The sequence below is a fragment of the Scophthalmus maximus genome, chromosome 2 (genome assembly GCF_022379125.1).
Source record: "Scophthalmus maximus strain ysfricsl-2021 chromosome 2, ASM2237912v1, whole genome shotgun sequence".
Taxonomy (NCBI): Eukaryota; Metazoa; Chordata; class Actinopteri; order Pleuronectiformes; family Scophthalmidae; genus Scophthalmus; species Scophthalmus maximus.
The window spans coordinates 2,232,744-2,256,223 of NC_061516.1; the positions used below are offsets into that span (position 1 = coordinate 2,232,744).

General features: G+C 42.1%; 1 protein-coding gene across 4 annotated transcripts in view; it reads right to left on the reverse strand.

Moving 5' to 3' along the window:
- The window catches only part of pde5ab (phosphodiesterase 5A, cGMP-specific, b), a 100,561-nt gene that overhangs the window by 35,013 nt on the left and 42,068 nt on the right, over positions 1-23,480 (reverse strand). For all 4 annotated transcript variants that reach the window (XM_035625671.2, XM_035625670.2, XM_035625669.2 and 1 more), the window contains exons 4-8: positions 23,376-23,465; positions 22,336-22,407; positions 21,868-21,957; positions 12,818-12,955; positions 352-419 (exon numbers count right to left, since the gene is read on the reverse strand). In XM_035625671.2, the coding sequence (XP_035481564.1) occupies positions 352-419; positions 12,818-12,955; positions 21,868-21,957; positions 22,336-22,407; positions 23,376-23,465 (458 nt within the window). The remainder of the gene's footprint in view (positions 1-351; positions 420-12,817; positions 12,956-21,867; positions 21,958-22,335; positions 22,408-23,375; positions 23,466-23,480) is intronic.

The following is a 23,480-nucleotide window of genomic DNA, read 5'->3' on the forward strand; positions in this document are numbered from 1 at the left end:
TCAAAAATATCTGGAGGGTCTGCAAATCAGCTTAGCAAACACACTAGTATTGGTCTGAGTTGCTCTGTCTTGTCTATTCACTTTCAATTCAAAGTGACTGAATGTGTACAATAAGACTTTCCATGCTGCCAATATATTGCCTTACATCCCTGTTTTTCTGTTTCTGTGATCTAATGAATCCCATTACACAAACGTCATCTAAGGGGCTCTGGGGTAGAGGAAAAGGGTAGTCTTCAAATTCAAGGCAACATTACTGCTAATAATCGCTGGAAATAGTTGGGAGTACGCTCAATTTAAATCTACAGGACTTTTAATTTAATAACAGGGTTCAGTTGAGGGTGATCAATTTACCTTTTGGGAGCATCTAGGACTTCACCCAGCTCCTCGTACTCCATGTGAAAGACACTAGAGAAGGAGTTCTGCAAGAAAGAATAAAAGTAAGTTTATTTGTCTGAGATATTATAGACTGAGAGATGTGTGTATGACTTGATGAAAGGTATGACTTAATGTTCCTAATTGCCATTAGGAACATGAACAATGTACAAGATTAATACAAAAGCTTTGGGGTTCCGTCTAGTAAAGTCTTAGAAAAAAGTTCTTCCATGCTTTGTTGCAGGCCCACCCTGTATGTTTTGTGGCTGTATCAACTTCTTCATTTCCTCCAATTAAGCCGTTACCCAACAATCATACATCAAATATCATACATTTAGCAGTGGGACAGTGCACACTGCCTCAAAAACATCTCCTAGCATGAAAAAGGGACATTGATCTATCACCTATCAAGCCTTCCCAAAAGGAGGGTTTATTTTGACATTTCAGTGCTCCTTCCGCGTTTACACCCTTATAGGGACTTTGTTCTCTCAACCTGAGCTTCCAACCCCTCACAAAGGATCCTTTTTCCATTTTTAAGAGGTGGGGACAGGATGTTAAAGATAGGCTAGGCTTTTTCTTTTTGGAAAAATGTGCCCCCCATACCTGCATGCACATACACACCCTGTCATTCTGTGGCATCAGTTGACCTTGATACACCTAGGTGAAGGTAATAAAGCTGTGTTTAACAGAAAAAGGACCCGGCAATGCTATGACATGTATATGGGAAATGGATTTTTTTTTACCCTTCTCGTAGGAATATTTAAATAAATCAAAGCTGTTTTCTTAAATTCTTTGGAAGAATCAGTCAAGGCTTTACATGTCAAGGAAGGACAACGGAATTGTTCATTGGGTTTTGACATCCAGATATTAGCACTGGCCATATACACAAATCTTCTACTATCTTTAACTGTGTTTAATGGTTGAAGCGTTAGGCATAAAGGGATTGTCCTAACTAGAAAACTGACGACACTGTTTGTTCAAATGCTTTTCCTTCAGTTGACTTTTTGCAGTCATATTTGAGAGTGCAACCTAGGCTAAAAGAGTATGTATGCTACAGTGATATCACATGAATGTATAAATAATTATTTGACCATAAAGACAAAAGAAAAAACTAAACGGAAATTGAATCTCACAGAGATGTATTATAATGACACACCAGACAACAATGATGATTTTTCCCTTTTGAAAGTTGTTCTTCCAAGCCTTGGTTATAAGGGAAAACAATCCAAAACATTGATCTAATGCAAATCAAAAGTTATGTACATTTTTCTACAAATAAGTCCTTTGGTTTTTCAACCCAAAAAGTCACTTGTGCCATGCAGAATAGTTCCTGTCTGCAATGACACAGAGGAGTAAACTGTGTCAGTAGTAGTAGTAGGAGTAAACAGGAAGAGTGATCTGTCCTGTTCTCATTTTAAAATCTTTGTCTTTCTTCAAAATTTGCGTCCAGTCAACAACACAGTGTCTGATTAGTACAAAGTCTGTAACAAAGCCTCCGACTGGTCAAAGATCATAAAGGGATGGCTAGAAGTCCGCTAACAACAACAGTAGCCTTTTTTGCATGAAAAACGGGATAAATGATCATAAAAGTCATTCAATGTTGGATTTATCATCGTGGACATATGGTACAAAGTCTCCAAAAAGTTCAAATCTTCTGAAAGGGCCACGGTCGGACTGAGGCCCTGCCTGGAACAGCGCGAGTGTTAGCTTCTAGTCAAAACAAACCATAAGTTACTGGCATAAACTGATCAAATGTTATGAGAACTTCTACAACATGACGTTCTGCCTGTCGTATATAACAGGGCCGACCTTCAGGGGGCATGGAGTTTCAGCCAAGTCAACTGCTTGGCTCAAGGAATTACATGTTGGCAGGTTGGTCAGTAGGTCCACTACTCTTCTCCAGACTGGAAAAACCTCAGCAACTATTAGCCCGACTGTCATGATTCTTGACCTGACTCAAGACCTTTGACCTTTGTGGTTTTAAGTGAAATGTCTTGACAACTATTGGATGGGTTTCCATGAAATTTGGTACAGTGTTGTGTCCAAAATGATAAGATGTATTCTATAATAATCCTTAGGTCAAAACTATGATTTGTCCAGTAATTGGTTTATGATCAATACTTGCAGATGTGGACAAGTGAAAACATGTTGGTCACATTTTCAATGTGAGCATGTATCATGTTAACATTTGCTTTCATCTCAAAGCATCACGTTGCCAAACTATAACCTCAAAGACTAGCTAGCACGGCTGTAGCTCTTGCCCTAATTCAAACCATTATCTTCTTTGCATCTTTGTCTAAACGTAATCAAGCACTTCAGTTGCCTGAATGTAATCACACAGAGGTGGAGGATCAGTCAAAAAAATCTGAATCATGACATAATTCATACTTGTGGTTTTGTGGCAATGAAAAATAAAAAAATATATTTTGTTTTTGCAATTGTTGTTCAGGCAGGTGGACTTGAGGGTTTTGGAAAGACAAAGAAATAAAAAGAGAATTGAAAGCTGCCGGTGGTTAAACAACTGTAGAGATTGATACAGCATGTGCAGACACACACACACACACAGAGCCTAATACGTTTCAGGAGACCTGTAGCCAATTCCAGATTTATTTCTGCTGGGGAGAGTTAAACACAGAAGAACAAAACACTCCTCGTGGGAAGCCAGATGTCAGGACCTATTACATATCATTCACACACACAAACACAAAACAAACATATCCATGCACGCACACCATACAAATGTCAGCACAGTCAGAGATAGTGCATTATGCACATATGCAAACACATACAAACAAAACACTCACTGTGTTCACACAGCATGCATAGAGACATCCTATTAATATCACATGAATGGCACACATAAATACACATGCAAATGTGCTATATACACCATACACATACATGCACAAACAAAACAGACACATACACGCAGCACTATGTCTATATTGGTGCCACACACTACAGTAAACTGAAGTGAGCCAACGCAGGCCAACATCTTAATAACTGTGTTATTGTTGGTACAGTCGGTGTTGAAGACAAGCATGGACATTTACAAGATTTCCTACAGGAAAGCTCCTTTCCTAGAGGAAAGATTATGTTCAAATCCAAAGACCCGTGGGTCCGGCTTGAGAAGCTACAGACATTTAACACTGACGCTTGTATACAGAGGGCCGTCTCACAGATAAGGCCAGTAAAAGTTCCAAATGTCAGAGAAAAGGATTTGTGAGGAAAGAGAGAGCAAGAAAGTGAGTGGGATATAAAAGTAAGGGAGACAACTGGTCTGGCAAACCTGAGGTCATGAATGGGACACACACACTTACTGCACACACACACACACACACACACACGTTATGTCTAATGTTTAAAGTGGGTTGCAGCTTGTAATATTCATAGAATGCAGCATTCTTGATTTATAATGATGAGTTGGTTCACTTAAAATATCTTAATTTTTTCTCTCTGTTACCTCTGGTGCAGTGTAGCAATGCCAACCTATCTAGCTTATGTTGTGCCTCACAAAATGGAGGACTTGACCATGTGGCCCGTTGTTCAAGAGATAAAGGAACGGACTGGAAAAACTTTGACAGCCAAGATACTTTACCTTATCACATCTTGGGAGTGAACTCTCCTCCAAGCTCCAGCAACCAGTGGTCACCGTATGTCCCAAACCCCAGGGGGTCAACAGGCCTATAAAACCCCAGTGCCCCCCTTACTCACTCTCTTTTCTCATGCCCCCTTGAGGGGTAAAGTCTCTCTTCCCTTTTCTCCTACCTCCCTCAAGGGAGTAAATGCCTCTGCTCTCTGAAGATCCTGACCTCCATGCAGGCCTACCGAAGCAGACTGCTACAACTTCCAAAAGGCAGTGGTGTAAGAGCCTGCCAAAGGACCAACCACGGCTGGAAAGTCTGGTTTTCATATCAGTGGCAGACACAAGTTATTGTCAACTTATTTGGGCTCAGGAGCCACCAAGCAGAGTTAGTGTCCAGCATCTAACTCTTTGAGGACACAAAAGGACACTGAAACCACACAGCAAAATTGTTGAATCTTTCTGGACACACCAACAGCACCCCAAAAGAACTCTTTATTTCTTCCATGGACTTGGTAAAGTAACCTGGGCATATAGAATGGCATAATCAGAATCAGAATTCCAAATTGATTAGTATATTGTAAATGAGACTGAATCAGTCGATTGGCTATCGTTTCCCTTCCTTTGAAGGGTGGTGCCCTGAGGTTAACTTATAATGAATTGAAGTTATCATTTAATATTAAAATTTCCAATGTTAATATTTTATCACCACAAAATACAAGGTAGAGCTGAGGCCAATGGGAATGTTGTTTGTGTTGCAGATTTTTGTATTGGATAAACTGGAAAACTTGCTGTTATGCTGGGCCTAAGGGGAAAGTCAAGGGACACAAAGTTGGTTAATCACCCCAATCAGTAGGATTCATCCTTGGGGAACCATGTCTGTCTGCACTAATTTAATTACAGTCATTTCATGGCAATCATCCAATCGTACTGTATCAATTGATAAACAGGCTAACATTACCATCCCTGGAGCTGGTAGCTTGGCAAAAATTGAAGGTACTGGAATAGGATTTTATCGCAAGGAGCCTTCATAAGAAATGAGGCAAAATGTAATAGACTCCTTAATGAATTCCAATTTTCAACTATGCTTTAGTGTCGTATATAATAAAACAAATTAGTAAGTAATCAATTTCAAACAATACTGGTCCTTTGGAGCTCATGAGGGTTTGGAGGCAGCATCCTCCTTTGCCCTGTTGGTAATTCAGTCTTCTGTAGAAAGTAATATCAATGCAAACTCCTCACAGTGAAGTCTGTGGATTATTTAGACTAACCTAAAAATAGTTTCTGGATGGTCACATTGCTGTTAAACCCCTTTTTAAAAGTAGTTTTTCTACATTTGCCTGGATTGTATTTGGGATGGAGGCAAAAATCTGCATCTCAATATTATATGACAATATGATTTGAGTATGAGGCTAAAGCTTTTCTCAGTCCTTTAGTATCAGTTGTTATGTAACTCTTATGAAAGCTGCTTTAATAACCTGGACAATGTTTATAGCATGAGCCTTCATCTCAATTGGGCTAACACAGTTATAATAAATACCAGGGGTAGTTAAACCCCACTCCTTTGTAACCAAACACATACCACTTCAATGGCATAACATTCCCCATCCAGTGAACCCGGACCTTAACACAAATACTGAATGGTAAATTGGCTATGTAGTTAATACTTTAAGAAAACCAATATTTACAATAACTTGACATTCAGTCATCAGCACGGGGGAATGAATTCTGGATGGCTTGTTGTCATGTTTAACCATGTGGTATATACAGTATGTGCATGTGAATCGAGCAGTACACACAGAGAACCACTGGTTCTTCAAGGGTTCTTTGTGTATCCAATATTACGGCATCCACTATTACTTGACTTAATTGTTCATCTCCATGGGTTAAAGGGTTATATGCATCAATATCAATTCAGTTATACGTGTAGATGACAAAAATACCAACATAATTCATTAGAATACCTTTTGATATTTGTTAAATAACAATGTGTGCATTATTGTATTGGCTTAGAACAGAATGATTGATTGATTCATATACAGAGTGATGAGTAAATGGAACACCATGCCTGGACAGATCATTCAAGAAAGTAGCTAAAATCGATTCAAAATATTACTTAAAAAACATCACCTAGCTGAGGAGTTCCCTGCATTTGCTAATATTTAACGGATGCTGCCACTCCCATCAAAATATTTCATCATTACTTCATTTTATCATGCTGCTGTTCTCCGTACCCTCAACCTCCCCATCACCGTCCAGTCTGTGCAGACTCATGGGATTCCTCAATCCATCAACTCAGCAAGTCATCAACCACCATCACTACCAGTGTCTGGACTCCATGGGGGCTGCCACTCAGGACCGATGCCCTCTGCCACAATATCTCCCCATTGAGTCTATGCGCCATGGCTCGGACGTTAGCATGCATTCTAAGCGCTAGCTAGAATCAAAACACAGGCGGCGTAACATTGATGCGATCTTTTAGGAACCTCAGATGATGTAATAGAAACTGTTCACGCCAATCAAAGAACAACAGCCAATCGGATGACTCGACCAACACTAATATAACCTCAACACTCAGTCAGTCAGTCAGTCATGGACATTGGTGATTTTAGGGCTGGCCTCGCTGTTGCAACCCAGTGACAAAAGTTTACTTTCAAGAAGAAGGGTGTTCATCCTCAGAAATGATGGACAACACTATGCAGATGACGTCATGGTTAAAACCCAATGCAAAGCTGAAAATTACCTGCAAAATTGTATGGATTTCTTCATTATATTTGATAAATAACTTTAATAATTCAATTGGTTTTATGCAAATTTTGCCATATAAAACCTCTTAAGATAAGACAGCTGTTTAAGAAAGTTCATCATACATTTTGTTCTGATAATTTAATTAAATAAGGAAATCATTAAACCATCTGTAGAATGTTATTACCGTCCTAAGGCTCTAAGTGATATCAATAAAGTTTAATGTTTTCCATTTACTCAATTAACCAGCTGTCAGCTTTATTGAGCCGCTATTTCTGCTTTGTACAGGCAGTTTTTCTTTTCAGGAGGTAAAGCATTTGTGACTCACATATGTCCAGCCTCATCATAACCGGGACTAATTGAAACAAATTAAATAACCGAGACAGTTTTCAATGAAGCAACTGCCCAAAGATCAAGACCAGTGGCTGCGTGGCCAAAAAAGGTCTGAGAGAATGGAAGAAAAAAAAATCTCTAGCTATGGTTTTAACCCTCAACCACAGCCTGAAAAAAGCTGAACCTTAGGGGTTGTTTTTCTTCAACCAAATCAGAGGGTTCTGTGATTACCTGCTCTAACCATGGACACCTACATTTTCTGGGTGGACAGTCTCATTGCTTGTGCTGCATATTAGCTCTGTCATCTTTCTTCCCTCTAAAGAACCGCTGTTTGTGGTCTTAAATTATGGCAGCACTCTTAACTCACTCCACTCTCTCCATAAATACAGCAAGCATAGGCAGAGAAGGGCAGGGAGAGGCTTTTCCTCATTTCTAACCCACACTGTGATAAACCAGAACTTTTCTTGAGTAAGTTGATTTTAAACACATTATGCTAAAATATTCAAAATGAACCAATTTCTTATTTAAAAAAGTGTGAAAAACCAACGGCTGGTGGTTATTTCAGTATCAAATTTTTCAAGTCAGTGTTTGGGCGATCTCACTCTGAGGGAGTGTACTTTCGCTAAGGCTTACGCCCTACCTTGCCATGCTGAAGAGAGTGAAAAAATCCTAGATCTGCCCGTTTATTTGGGATTAATTCCAAAATTGTATTGATTCCTCCTTGGGTCAGGCCCCACCCATTCATAAAATGTCCTGAAAATCGGTTAAGCGGTATTTGAGTGATCCTGCCGAGAGAGACAGACAGACAGACAAACAAACCTGCCTCAGTCAAGGTCCACTTTCTGGCTTCATCTCTGAACTTTGAACCACTTTAATGAGCAGTTGAAATTACTGTGCTATGAAATTGTTCAGTTGTCATTGTCCATGGATGAAGTCTGTGAGATATAGATGAAAGTTCAGGGGGTGGTGGGAAAGCTAGTAATAGGTAAGGTCCACTTACTGGCTATTAACATTATGTCATTATTGTTGTGCGTGAGCACAGGGGGTAAATGAACTGCGGCCTGCATATCATCTCAGAAGCCTGAGTTAACGCATGGTCTTCTGGAATGGCAGAAGCTGAACAGAGTGCCGAGACTCTGGGTGATCGTGGACACAGCCCAACTCGCATCCCTCATTGGCGGAGACCCGCACAACACCGCGAGGGGTCCCTTGACGTCACAGACACTATAAATAGAATGCAACACCAGCCGGTCGTCACTTCCAGGCAAGACTCAACCTGATCAGGTGATTTCTCTGTCTACAAAGGCAGTAACCACTTCGAGACTTAGATTTCATCCCCCGCGAACAGGTAGAAGTGACCGTGAACACAGCTGAACCAGGCCTCAGGATTTCCGACTTCACCGGACAAACCGAAATCCGCCATTTTTTCTTTCTCTCTGCGTGTGTGGGACAACACACAGCGCTGGTACTAGACAGAGACGTTACGACGAACACTCTGTTAATTGATCCCTGCAGAAGGGAAGACCTGAACCCCCAGGCTTTCACCCGAGTCAACCGCCGTCCAATCCGAACCAGGAGGGCCGCACCATGTCAGTCTCTACCAGCGCCAAGGCCTCCGCCTCGCCGCATCCAAGGACGGACTGCACACGCCTGTTTCCCCACTGAGTACAGTAAGAAGCTTAAGCTCTGGGCAGAACTTAACGTTTTAGTAAGTTTAACTTGCTGTGTACTGTTGAGAAGTTTGTACCCGACCACCGTGTCTCGTTGATTGCTGCTATAATAACTGAGTTATTATCAATGCTGCTTGATTGTGATTTGTGTCCGACCACATCGGACTATTGTGTGTTGCTCTGCCATCGTGTCTGAGCCCAGAACGCTGTGTCGGTTTAAAGACCAGAGACGCGCCAGCTCATCAGCTGAGCCGTGCGTCCCATCAGCTGAGCCGTGCATCCCTTTTTCACACGCACACGCCTGTGCACACACACGCGCACACACACACACACACTCACACGCACACACACACACACAAACACACACACACACACACACACAGACACACCCACACACAAACTCTTGCTTGTTGTCTTTACATATGATTTTCATGTGATATATGATTGGTAGCTTAGTATATGATAGATATTTATTAACAGAGGTTGTATTGATTTATCATTTTTCCTGTGCTTGTTTTCTGTGTCGAGTGTCAAGTGTGTCAGTTTTCAGGCCCTGGATGCCTCAAGCCAAAACAAATGTTAATGGCCACAGAGGAATAACCGTGTGCTGTGTGTGCCTGCGCGTGTGTGTTAGTCAGGAGTATAAACCGTATTTACATTAAGACACAACCAGCGACAGTTCTCGCTGCTTTTGTTTATTCAACTTCTTGATTTCCCGAAAAAGAAACTCTGCATTTCCACTCGTCTGTCAGACGTCTTTCTGGCATAATTCATTAAGTTGGCAGACTCTGGTTTTCACATCCTGCAGTTAAACTTTGTTTCACTCTTCACCTGGTGAAACTAAACAGCTGCGCGCTGTCGCAGCCTTCTGCTGCAAAGCCATTTGAACAGCGGTTAATCGGAACTACTTCGATTTCATTCAAATGACACAAAAAGGTAAAGAAGTGATTCAGAATCTGGTACATTACATCAGTGTTTTGGGTTGTTCTCTTGTTTTACAATTTGTCATTTTATTGGGAAATTCTTTGGATTTGTATTCTTGTTGCAAACTGGTAACTGTGCTAAATTTAGAATATGTCACATGTCTGCAATAAAAAGCCTAAAAACTACTAGAGCTATGTTGTATGTGTTGGCGATTTGTGTACTTACATTTTCCCAAATGTTTCCAGCTATTTTCAAACCTAGAGAAATCTTTAATTTTAATCAAGATAACTGATTAATCTCATTTGGTCACCTGCAAGTGGTATCCGTATCCCCTTGTTTGGACATTTAAGCTTGGTGGATTTTATCTGCCAGAAACATAAAAATTGACTTTCACATTGAAGTCACAGTTTTAGGGTACAACTTTGTACATCTTGGTCTAAGGTTAGCAGAGAAACAAGCTGAGCAAATGTTAGCTCTCAACACCTCAAAGATGCCCTTTTGTTCGGAACGGTGTCGGAGAAACAGATTTTTAATGTGAAGTTAAAGTCAGTCATTTCCATGTCACATGACAGTAGGCAAGCGAAAATGTTAATTTGTTAATCAAGTGAGCAAAGTATCCCATCTGAGACTGGGCAATAGATTTCTGACATTCAACCTACTGCGTTCAAAACCAGGTGGGAAGGTAATGTGGTGATAATGTAAAGGTATTTTATTATTTCTAATTTAGATTATTTTTCATATTTTATGATTCATGTGCATTTATTCATTGATATTGCCTTTAATTAACAACAAACTAGCACTTTGCAGACATCAGTAAATTACTGATACAGGAAGAAACCAGATACAAATTTTCGCAATTTAATGAAATATGATAGCAAAACAAAAACACACATTGTCTTCGAGCTCGACAGTAAAGCTTTGATGGGACTGTTCTGTTCATGGTCACCGTCTCATTTCACTTTGCACTGCTCAGTGCATCTGTCACTTTTTTCATTTTGGTCTTGACAATTTCTCTCGTGGCTGTGTATGCACGCGAGAAATGTTCATCACATACACTTTGTCTTTGTTTTTGCTGCTGGATACTCAATTATTCAATAATCTTGTAACACACAGGCTATATTATCAGCTCATATTATCTCACTGATGGCACAAGAATCATCATGTCCCCATTAATATACAGTGCACTACTGCACATTTAAAGTTCACTAGATTTCCCCTCAGATGTTATCACAATGGTAAATGGACTGTATTTATGTAGCGCTTCCCCAGTCTTTCCAACCGCTCAAAGCACTTTCAGTACAAGTCACAATCACCCGTTCACACACACATTCATACAGCGCTTCTATACACAGCACTTTTTCTGTCACATCATTCATACACATCAGGTGAAATTTAGGGTTAAGTGTCTTGCCCAACTACACCTGGACTGGTGGAGCCATGAATCAAACCATTGACCTTCTGATTAGTGGATGTCCCTCTCTACCTCTTCAGCCACAGCTGCCATGATGTTTCACAATCCTTTAGTGACTTAAAAAAGAAAGAAGAAGCAACAAATGTGATGAATTTTTGGACAAACCTCAGCTGCTTTCCATTGAAAAGAGTGACCAGGGGTGCGGTCCAATTGTCCTTCCTAGCTACTATTCCTATCTACTATTCCTTGACCTCAGTGGAAAATGTAATGAGGTCAACGAAAGGTTTAAAGGAGGACTCATAGGACTTTACACCACAGTTAGCTACTTTCCATTGAAAACAACTGTTTACAGCGGTTCCACAACCATTACACAGCCATTATCCTCAGTTTTGCACATACACGTTTCTGCCGTATACTAGCTTTTGAATTATTCTTGTTTTTCGTAGACTAAAAATAAATGAATGAAGATGTTGAACATGGTTGAATATTGAAATCTCTACAGTTAACTAACAGTAGTTTAGTATACTGTAATCCCGACATTTCAACTGGAAGAATTCCCATCATTCAGACTTGAGGAGCTCATATTGTGAGCCCCATAATGTGACCAAGCATTTGCATGGTCACAGGTTACTGTCGCATAGGCCTGTCACGATAACTACTTTTTATCAGACGATATATTAGGCCAGAATTATTGCGATAAACTTTTTTTGCAACTGAATCATGTGAGCTTTTATTGAAGGCCTATTGGTGGTTGCGTGTGTGAATCACTGCACTCTTCTACATGATTTGTGTCGCTGCCACTTTCCTCCTTTTTTTCAGCAGCGGGGGAAAAATGTGAACTGAAGTACTGCATGTTAAATATATTTGCTGGAAGTGCTTGTGCTGGTGATCAGACTGACACAGTCGCACTCCCACAGGACAACAAACACTGATCATTGCTCCACATCACTGTCGTGCTGTTTGTCCAGATTCACGTGTGACCAGACTTGCAGCAAATAAACGACCCGCATTCACTGCACTTTGTTTGTTGTCGTCAGACTTGTGACTGTTCACCGCGCTGTGTTTGTCTCTGTTGGTCAGATGTTAGCATGCATGCTAAGTGCTAGCTCATTTCAAAACACAGGCGCCGGTATGTTGATGTGCAACGTCAACAGAGAGTTCCTGGAAGATGAATAAAAACATCCTGTCAGGCCGTCATGTCCTTACAGAACCGTTAGGAAGAACGGATCTCAACTTTGTCTCACGGGTACCTGGTGTCACTACTCCGTCCTGACTGTCTCTCTCCCTGCTTCTCCTCGGGGGCGCGTCGCTCCGTCGTTGTGTCTTGTCGTGTCAAAATAAAAGCCGTTGTCGCAGAGTCGCGTAATTGCGACATTTTAATACAATTCTGAAGCACAGGCGGAAATATTTTTTAGCAAAATGAACTAAGAGGAAAGCAAGGCTACTGAGAGTAATGTTATCTAAAAATGTTGAGTTAATTTTCATGTATTGTACGATAAGTCGATGATGAAAATAAAGAAAAAAACTCCACTGTTTTGCTCCTGAGACAATCACTGACACACTATGTGACTGACACATTATGAAAAAGAACTGGATGTTATACTAAGCATTGACCAGCAGCACACTTTGCAAGCCATCCATCATGTGTTGCTGAGTCAAACTCATAAACCATGGTATCCAGGAACAATTAACATCATTGAAGCACAGATTTGATCATTTAGATAATAAGATCTGTTTCACTAGACATTTCAGTATGTGTGCATGCGTGTGTGTACTGACCATTGAGTCTTCGTCAGCAATGAAAACAGTACAGGCGTGGGCCTGCATGAAGGATAGGATGGTTCCTGCGATCTTCCTCAGTAAAACCTCCAAACACTGCTGCTCTTCAAAGATCAGACTGGCCAGGTCCAGCAGCACCTGCACACACACGCGCACAAGAATACACAATGTATAGATTTGTGTCTGTACATACACACACACCTTCAAAGGTAGGGCTGTGCCATGCAGGGATGTAAATCGGGGGGACGATAAAAAAATGTCTGGCAAATCACTTAAATGAGTAAAGGTAACACAAACATGGAGGAGAGTGACACAGGAGAAGGACACTGCCCGGCTAAGACAAAACCAGGAGCTTGTACCTAAAAGAGATGCTACCACTGTCACATGGACGTTTGGGTATGAAATGTCTGACAACAGGCCAAAGAGCCGTACTTTGCAGATTATGCCACAGACCGGTCTTCACAACAGAATCAAAACACCACTAAAATCTTTTAGCGCTGGCCAGAAAAGTACAATTGAGTGCTCAAAACACAAGCAGACATTCCATGAGGCTTTAGCCTGTGGCACATCATGTTGCTTGTAAATTACCCAGTCATTTCTACGAATTCCCTCCTAATCCTTTTGTCCTCTTTCATTCTTGTGCTCTGCAAACCTTTCTCCTCCCGCTTTTATTCTTTCTTTCCTTTCTCCTCCCTGTAGGCTCCTGAGGGTGGTCGGGTGTACCCGTGTACTACGGGCTTTCCCCACAACAAAACTCGGACACAAGAATCCTAGAATTGGATAGTGAGCAATGCATTGGAGAAGATGTGCTTCCGGAGGCCCCTCTGTGCCCGTCTTTATATTCTATATTTTATTAGTCTCACATTTTATTTCACCTGCCTCGGGAACTTTCCTGACTCAGTGGAACAACAAACCGAGTTTTCGGGACGACATGCCTAAAAAGAAGCCCAAAGACAGAGTCGTTCCGATCAGCTTCACCTAATGCTAATGCTAGCAACGCTAGCTGCAGCTCTCCCAGTCAAGCTCGTGGTCAAGCTACAGGTGGTGACGACTTTGATGATCTGCCGGTGATCTGGGAGGTCTCCGACACGATCCTCAAACACATTAATGACAGGTTTGATAAGTTGGAACAGACTGTTCAGGCGGTACAAAGCATAACTGAGCTTGAGGAAGGGGGTAAACCAACTGAATTCATTGAGGCTCTGGTACCGAAACTTCTTGGATATGACAACTTCCAGTCCAAGGTGATTATCGACCGGGCACACCGGACCCTGCGACCGCCACATCCGGAGGGATCCAGGCACGGCGGCATTATCGCGCAGGTCCATTTTTATTGGGAGAATGACCTCATACTGCAACTCTGATGCCACTCTGTGTGTTCAGAGGGTTGACCCCATTTAAACGTGACTCTTTGTAGTTCAGAGAATTCAATTGGTCTGTATGGGACTGTCAATTTAAAGTTACTTTATTTAGTCAGCCGTTTCTGGCGGCAGAATTGAGCTAGCTTCTTGTATCTTTATTCAGCTAGCTACTTTTTTTAGGGGGTAGTCACCTTGCGTGCGTTTAGTGGTCCCAGGCTTAGAGGTACACCCATGCTTCGGGATCATGTTCAGGGGGTTGTTTGAGTGTGTTGTTTCACACGTGGTGCTTGTGTTTTTTGCTGTCTTCTATGGTTTTTTGGAGGAAAGCCAGATCGTCTTCATCTCTGGGATAATGTCAGTACCTGACAGTACTGCACATAGCAGCATTAATTACAAATTGAGCAACACGCCTCCAACCCCAGCACCTCCTTTTCATACTGTATCCGACTTAAATCAATGTCATGTGTTATCATTGATGCCTGCTCATATCTGGAACAAACTCCCAGAAAACTGCAGGTCTGCTGCAAGTCTCAGTTCTTTTAAATCAAGACTGAAGACTTTTCTGTTTGCCGCTGCCTTTCAGTAAATAAACTATCTATGCATTTCTTGTACTGCACTGTAACTCTTATCACTTGTCTTATCCTACTTAAACATGTTTTTATTTTCCCTTTTTAATTATTTATTAAATCTTATGTTTTTCTTCCCAATGCTTTTAAGGTTTTATTGAAAGCACCTTGAATTGCCTTGTTGTTGAAATGTGCTATACAAATAAACTGGCCTTTATGCTCTGTTCTGCACGTTTTTTTTAATTGCTGTTCTCCCTGCCTCAATTTCCATGAAGGCTGATGGAAGGATAGGGAGGTTTGCTCTCCCTATCCCAGGCTTTCCACATGCGCGTGTTGAGGGGCAGGGAAGAAATGCACATTGGTGCAAACAAACAGCAGAGACTGAGAGCAGACTGGATTTCTTAGGTTTTTCAAGTGCCTTTTACTCTTAAGGCAAGAGGGGTTGCTATTATTTTTCGTAAAAATATTACATTTTACGTTGACTCTATGAGAGCAGACCCTTATGGCAGATACTTAATGATATCAGGTCACATAAATTAATTTCCAATATGTATGCTTAATATTTATGCCCAAATGTTGATAATCCTAATTGTTTTCGTAGAACTTTTGATATGATACCAGCCTCTAGCCCCAATGTTATTATTGGAGGTGATTTAATTTGTTATTTAGACCCCATCCTGGACAGACTCTAAACAAAACCTGCTCCTACCATAGCCTCAGTGCAAACTTTGAATGATTTAACTAAGACTAGGAACATGGTTGATATTTGGCGACTGCAGCTCTATTTCTATTCTCATGTCCACACATCATACAAGGATTGACTATTTATTAGCTTTACTAGATTACTGCTCAGTATTATAAATTCCACCTATCACAATATTTTTGATTTCTGACCATAGCCCGGTGTCACTTCAATTTAAAAATATTCTGTCCAAACAAAAGAAAGACTGGTGCTTTAACCCTCGTTATTCTTAATGAGTTTCTTACCACCAATGATAATGGGGAGGTCCTTGATTCCACTTTGTAGGAGGCATTTAAGGTTGTGATGTGATTTATTCAGTTCATTTACCCACTGTGCTGCCGCTGAGCCGTGCGTCCCTGTGTGACACAGAACAGGTGCTGGACCTCAGCCATCATCACAGGAGCCTTACTGCACACTCTTGTGGGTGCTGGAGAGTTCCCAGATATCTCCTCTGTTAGTCACATGTTTAAAGGCAGCCGCCATTTAACTTGAGGTCTCACACCCCACCTTTCCCTGACGCCACGTGAGTTCCCAAGTCACGTCCGCCATCTTGTTCCTCCTCCCCTTTTCACGTGCACATAAACACACACCCTTGCTTGTTGTCTTTTCATATGATTTTCATATGATATATGATTGGTAGCTTAGGATATGATAGAAATTTCACACCCTCAGTTCACTCCATAAATGCTCATATATATCATATGAACATTTTGGGTGAACACCCTTAGTTTTGAGACTGAATTGACTACTTGGTTATTGGTCCCCGTTTCCGGGTGGTGCCACAATACTTTTTACATTGATTTATAAGCTCTATTGATTTAAGTAATTAATTGTTATCTTTGATAATTATGAATTATTGCCAATAACTGAATTAGCCCCAACCGATGCATAACAAATGGAGCCACCGTGTGAGTACGGACACCGTGCCCAAACAAACTATGCCCCGTGCAAGACTGAAAATAACAGCGTTATTGCCATATGTATATGCATAATAACCAGATATTAATAATTTAGAATTATTAAATTTCCCAAAAAATAGCATTTTTTCTCAATTTTCAGATTTTTTTATTTTAATACATTTCGTGCTACTTGCCAAGGAGACAATGAGTGTGATTTGAGGCTCACTTTCAGTGTGTTATTATTAGTTAGTAAATTCATGGTGAATTGTTTCAAGCTTGCATACATATATCACTAATTTGTTTGGAGCCAGGTGTTTATAACACTATAGTCATGGGTTCGATCCCCGGTTGGCTCACCTAATTACCATTCTAACAGAATAGGTTTTAGAGCAAACAACTATCATAGCACAGAAACTTGTAAGCCACAGGTTTAAGCCTTCCCCTGTGCACCCGAGCACCACTGCTGTCACCACTCACAACAAACCCATTGGGCAGGGTGAATTCACTTAGCAGTGAAATGATTCCCAAAACACTCCAGGGGGGCAGAGCTGAGGCTCCTAAGAGACCAAGCGACACAGACCTAGAGGATGTGGTCGCCGCTCTCCTCCTCCTCTCACTAAGAAGACAAGATAACCTCCACTGCTTTGAGGTTAACACCTGGAACCAGTTGGGCAGGCCAACAACTCGGTTGGGAAGCCAGAGAGCTCCATCCCAGACCCGGTGAGCCAAACACAGCTTACAAAGCTGTAGCACAGCGACCAAGCTGTGCATGAACATCTCAGCCTGCCACCAGAAGTCCAGTGCACTCAACATGAGATGACTTTGGTGCAAAAGCACCACACCACTCTGCATGAATAGGTCAAGGCACCTCAGCCGAGAGCTGAGGGCGACCCTGAAGAAGGTCACACCAGCCAGGTTAGCATCGCTGCCTGCATGGCCATCCAGAAACCACACAGTGTTCCTGATCTTGAAGAGATCTCCTCTTCCGGCCTAACCAGCCGACACCTGCTCCACGAAGCCCTCCAGCCAAGGGAGCAGATGAACCCAGGTTCCAAGGAGACGCATGCTAGCATCCTAGCGACCCGACAGGGCAGTCAGGTCTCATCTCGTCAGTTCAGATGACAACTAAGTGAGTTGTACGCACCATGATGCTCACACCCACGCACCAGCAGAACTCCAACCCCACAGCATCGGTTAGGGAGTTGTCCTCATCGCCATGGCGACCTGAGCAACTCTGGATTCTCTGACAACCGAGATGGTCCGTGACTAGATAGACCTGATATCTTGTGCACTCGACAGCTTAAGTCCCTCGCAAAATGTAATGCAAAGTCTCTCAAACCCCTCTTTGCAGCCTCCATGAGAGAATGCAACGCAACGCTGTGACTTCCTGCACAACGAGCAACCTCTGCATGCATACATACAGCTAGCGAGACATACGCAGCTAGCATGCACAAAACGCATGCGTCCTGCTCGAGGATATGAAGGCAATACCAATATCCTAGTTCCAGGGAACTTATTGCTCGATGGTGTTGAAAGGCCTCGTTAAGGTGAACTGCAAAACCGAACCCCAAACGTGCCGGTCACCTCGCCAGCAGAGCGGGCAACACAGCCAATGGGGTGATGAACCAATCCACCCCCAGGTTCAAGTCAAACCATGCCAGCAGAAACCTACTCTGCCAAAGAGGGAATGTTTGCAGCAACCGTTAAGGGGATGTCTCATCTGCAGATGTCTGTCGGAGACAGCAATGCAGCTTGACATGCCCCGTCCTCTCCCAGGTCTGCCGGACCCTCAACACAACTTCGTGCTGGCCGCTCGCCAGCATAACCAGGCCGGGTACATGCCCCTTCCACTGCCAAAGCTCAATTTGTTAGTTGGGGGACGAAACCAAGAGAGCCCAGGACAATCCTTGAATCCGTCACGTACAATACCCCGTGCCCTTTCTGTCCTTCTTGAATGGCCAAGCTGCCAACTCATTTTACACCCAAGAGGTGGTTATGTAGTATATCTACACCCTCTTTCTTCTTCCAGAACCGATCCTGGTTCTGACACCTTCTTGCCGCCTGTGAATCCACAGCCGCCGCAGCATGACAATCGGCAATTTCTCTTGACCACAAGCCTTTCTCCCGTTCGCTGAGAAACATACTCAGCCCTGTACTTCCCCAAAGTGTTTGGAGCCATAGGTGTTACACAGCTTGCTTGAACCTGGTGCTAAAAACACCAGAGTTGCAGGATCAATCCCTGCCGGTTCACCTTACTAAATTCCTGATGAGATGGGATTTAGCAAAACGTTCAGCTGTTCACTGATGCTTGTAAGCCACAGGTTTTAGCTGCACCTGTGCACCTTTCCATTTCTAGGGACCTACTACCATAGGACAGCTTAGCCCAAGGTAGCACATTTACAGACATATAAAATAAGTCGCGAGAGACCCCTAGTGGTGGGAGCTGAAGCTCCTCCAAGAACATCATTCTCTCCTTTCCCTCTCTAAAGAGTGGGAGAAAAAACTCTCGTTACCAAGATCTTTGCCTGCATGAGGAATTGCAGAGAGTGGACGACCAAGTCAAACCACCTGGTCAGGAAGCCAGAGCTCCCTCCCTGACCTGCTGGGCAAAATATTCCTCCTCCACCACCGCAGAACCCAGCTACAGAACTCTGTGCACTAGGTCAGAGTTCTTACAGCTGCAAAACAGCAGACCTGAATTAGCTGCAAGAGGACAACAAGGTCCTGCACACTGAGACCCAGGCGCACAGCCAAGAGTAGAGAACTGCCGCGCCGAAGCCCAGGCCGGCCAGGTAACCAGGTATTCCGGTGCTGAGCGATCAACAACACAAGAAAAATCAGGTAGCTACATCATTGCACAGCAATCTTAAGGATATTAATACATGCGTTTCTGCTGGACAGTCCAACCCTCATTCAACGGCGACACGCCAGAGCTCCACTGGCCGATCCGCCCGCTCCTTCACCGGCATCTGTGACTGCGGACATGCCGACAGTCACAGCTGCCATTCTGCTGGCATCTCTGCCCCAGCAACAACTGGCATTTAAGAAACGCATGTAGCCTGCTATGAAGCACGTGGGTAGCGCCTGAAGTGCCAAACACCTTCAAAGGGACCTACTGAACAAGGGTGGTCAAGGTCATGCCTTCCCCCAGGAGCAGTCTCTCTTCCACCAGGAAGAAGCAGCCCCCAGCCCTGAAAGGGAGGAGCTCTCACAACAGTAGCTCCCTGCACCTTCCCCTTTCACACAGGAGTCAAACTAAGAACCACAGAGACTCCTCCTCCAATCAGAACAATTGGATAACACCGTCCAGGCTACCAAAGTCACTGTAAATTATATATTGTAAAATATATACTGTATATTTTGCATCATTAGACTTTGCCAGCAGCTTTCAGATAGCATGAACTTGTGAATAGTGTAATCATAGGAACAATTATTACTTAACCCCCACAGTTACATCTGGCATAGTATGGTACAACACCCTAATACATGTACAGTTAATTTGGACAAGCTTGGCCGGTTAGCAGACCTGCAACTGAAGCTCATGTCCTACAACCGCCATGATCAATCCACTAAACTAACCCTTGAAAATCCGACCGTGTTCATAACGGCTCCCCAAGGAGACACGTACACTCTGTCCTCTATCACCTCAACCGTCGACATGGAAATTGAGATCATGGACACATGCAAAGGTCAAATACTCACCACTGACGACACCCTTCAAAAACAGCTTCCAGCTTGAGGGACCAAATTGGTAAAGTTAGTCTCAAAGCGACTAAACTAACCACTGAGTTACTAGTAAACTAGTAGTTCGTAATTTTTCCCAAAACACTAAGTCAGTTTGGGTCACCTCTTTCCTCTTTAGTGGTTGGATCATCACGGCAATCGTTGGACACATCACATGCAGACACACTCAAATCACCACAGGCCAGACTGTACTTTCCGTCTCCCCAGACACACTTCACACACCAGTCTGCGCCATTCCACTCAGAGGGTGGTGCCCCGTTGCTATTAACATTGATTATTATGCTCTATTGATTTTAATAATTCATAATTATTTTGATAATTATGAATTATTGCCAATAACTGATTTAGCCCCAACCGATGCACAACAGATCCCCTTTCTCCCCTGCTATTTGGTATTGCTTTAGAACCTCTTGCAATAGGAATCCGAGGTCACCCAGGTAGCCATGGTGTTAAACTTGGTAATGTTGAAAGTCTTGTGAATTTATATGCGGATGACTTATTAATTTGTTTGTCTGATCTGGTAATGTCAGTTCCCAACCTCCTGAACTACATTTAGTTGTTTAGTTAGCTGTCAGGATGTACATTACCTGGGATAAAAGTGAATTCATGCCTCTGACGAATAATCTGAGCCCTGCTTTCTTGAAATCCTTGACATTTAAATTAGTTACCACCCACTTTACCTATCTTGGACTGAAAATTTCCAGAAACCCTAAACTTTTATTTAAAAATATTTTTTTGGACATGATAGACCAATTAATAGGTAACATTAGGTTCATGAAGCTGCTTCCCCTCTCAATGATTAGCCGTATTAATGCTATTAAAATGGTTGCACTTCCAAGATTCTTGTACCTTTTCAAAAACCTTCCTGTCTATTTACCATTGTCTTTTTTCAAACAACTGGATTCGGTTATCCTCTCATTTGTATGGGCAGATAAACCCCCTTGCATTGCTCAAGCCCACCTACAGAAGGATATGAATAGGGGTGGCCTCGGCCTTCTGCTTTTGAGGCATTATTACTGGGCTGCAAATGTGAGGGCTCTCACTTTCTGGTGGGGCTTTCCTGATGATGACCGCTCTGGTTAAAAATTGAATCCATGTTAGTTTCAGAGACCTCTCTCCCAGTGTTGCTCTTTTCCGGAGTACAGGTTCCCTACAAATTAGTTGGCCATAACTTCATTCTCAGAAACTCCCAGATTCTGGATCAAATAAAAAAATTCTTTGGAAGGGTAGATATCTCAGTACACAGCCCTATAGTACACAATCACTTGTTCAAACCGGCACTGATGGATAGAGTGTTTCTGGACTGGATTGGGAGGGGGCTGTGTTGTATTTGTGATCTTTACATAGATAATAAATTTGCTTAATTTTTTCAGCTCCAAACTAAATATCGCCTTCCTCAACAACACTTTTATCGCTAACTTCAAGTCAGGCATTTTTTACGGGAGTGTATCCCAGAATTCGCAGTCAAACCAAAAAGTCACATTCTTTAAGATTGACTTCTCTCACAGGCTGACTCTAAAAACTTTAGACTTTACTTCTACTGTGTGTCTGTTATGAGAAAATTAGAATATAAAAATAAAAAAAAATATATAAAATTCCAAAAAAGGAATCCCTAAATACACCATTCTGTTTTCCATTATTGTCGATAAATAATGTGTTTGTATGTGGGTATGAAATGACCTTCACCAGGATGTGACGTTTTGTCCATAACTGTTGAGGCAAACACAATCACACCCACCTGATTGCGTCGGTTTTCCAGCTGTGACGTCTCATAGAGCTGAGCGTTGTGCAGGACGATGCCTGAAAAGGCCAAATAGGCAGAGAAGTCCTGTAAAGGAGAAACAGAACAACATCTGAGAGGTAGGGAAGACAAGAAAAAAGAAGGGACTGCTGAAGGGAATTAAAAAAAAAGATAAACCAGTGAAGAAGAGAGAAGAAAGACGATGGAAGTAAGGGTGGAGAGATGACAGATATATGAAGAAGGACACCGGTGAAGAAACATTGGTTGAAGTAAAGGACAACAGTTTTATTTGCCTGTACTAATTCAGTACTAACAGTATTAATTCACTAATAATACAGTACATACAGTACTATACAGTACATTCAGTCAGACTGTCCCAAAACGTATCTCCCCATCGCATTTCTTTTATATTGTCAGTTTTTTAAACATGAAAAAAATGTGAGTGAAACAGTGAATTTAACCAACCTTTTCGTCCTGTTCAGTGAAGGCACCATCCTCCCCACATTTCTTATTGATAGCCTGAGCCACTCCGACGACCTGCAATGGGCAATCAAAGGGAAAAATTCACTTCTGTACATATAGCTGGTAAGAAAAAAAAAGGAGCTGGAACACATTCATGCTTTGAAAGTCTGAGTGCCAAAAGCAAGAATTGACATCCGAAGATGGGGGCCCCCCTGAAGAAATCAAGGGGGCCCCACAAGCTGCAGGCGGTTATTGGCGGTTCCAATAAATCACAACATCAGTGGGCATTACAGAAACGGGCCCAGTGTGCGCCAACACACTTTTAACAATATGCCTGTCAGAACATCTAACAGAGGCAAAAAAAAGCTAGCAAGTGGACTTTTGGTTATGTTTTTGTTTTTTTTACCATTATAATACAGATGCAATTAAATGAATTAGACAAAATTACATTATCTACCATCAGGAAAACATTTCAGCAGATTTAAAACTAATCTTTTTTAACTCTCATTCATCCCTTCATCCATTACACTTTTAAACAAGCAGCCACAGACACAGCATCCCTCAGCCTGAGAAGCAGTTATACCCTTTTTTTATTCTAGATTGCATTTTACTTAGTATTTATTGTCCATCACTCTTGTTTTTAAGGATTTTGGGGATTTTTTTATAGGTTTTAATTTGAACGTTTTATGCAGCATAGTTATTTTCTTTCTTTCTTTTTATTCTTCTTACAAGTCTTGTTAACTCAGGAGTACGTGCAATATCCAACTTTGTGCAATATGCAACTTACCTACCTAAGGAACTATGTCAGTTCTATTGTGTTATTATGTTCATTGTCGTATTGTTGATCCTGTCACTATGTATATTGTTTATGTGCAGCTGTACTTTCTAAGAAAGATTCTAATCAGGGTCTTACTACGTAAAGTACCTTGAGATAATGTAAAATTTAATTGAATTTAATTTTCTACTGTGAAAGTGAAGCTCTCGTCCTTGCAGTTCTGTCTTGGCACCGAAAACTTCCGTCCCAGGACGCTTTGTCGTCTCACCTCTTCTCTGTGGTTCTTGATGGGCAGACAGAGGATACTCTGGGTTTTGTAACCTGTAAACAGGTCGACCTCAGCGTTGAACCTCGGGTCCTGGAGAGGTGAAAC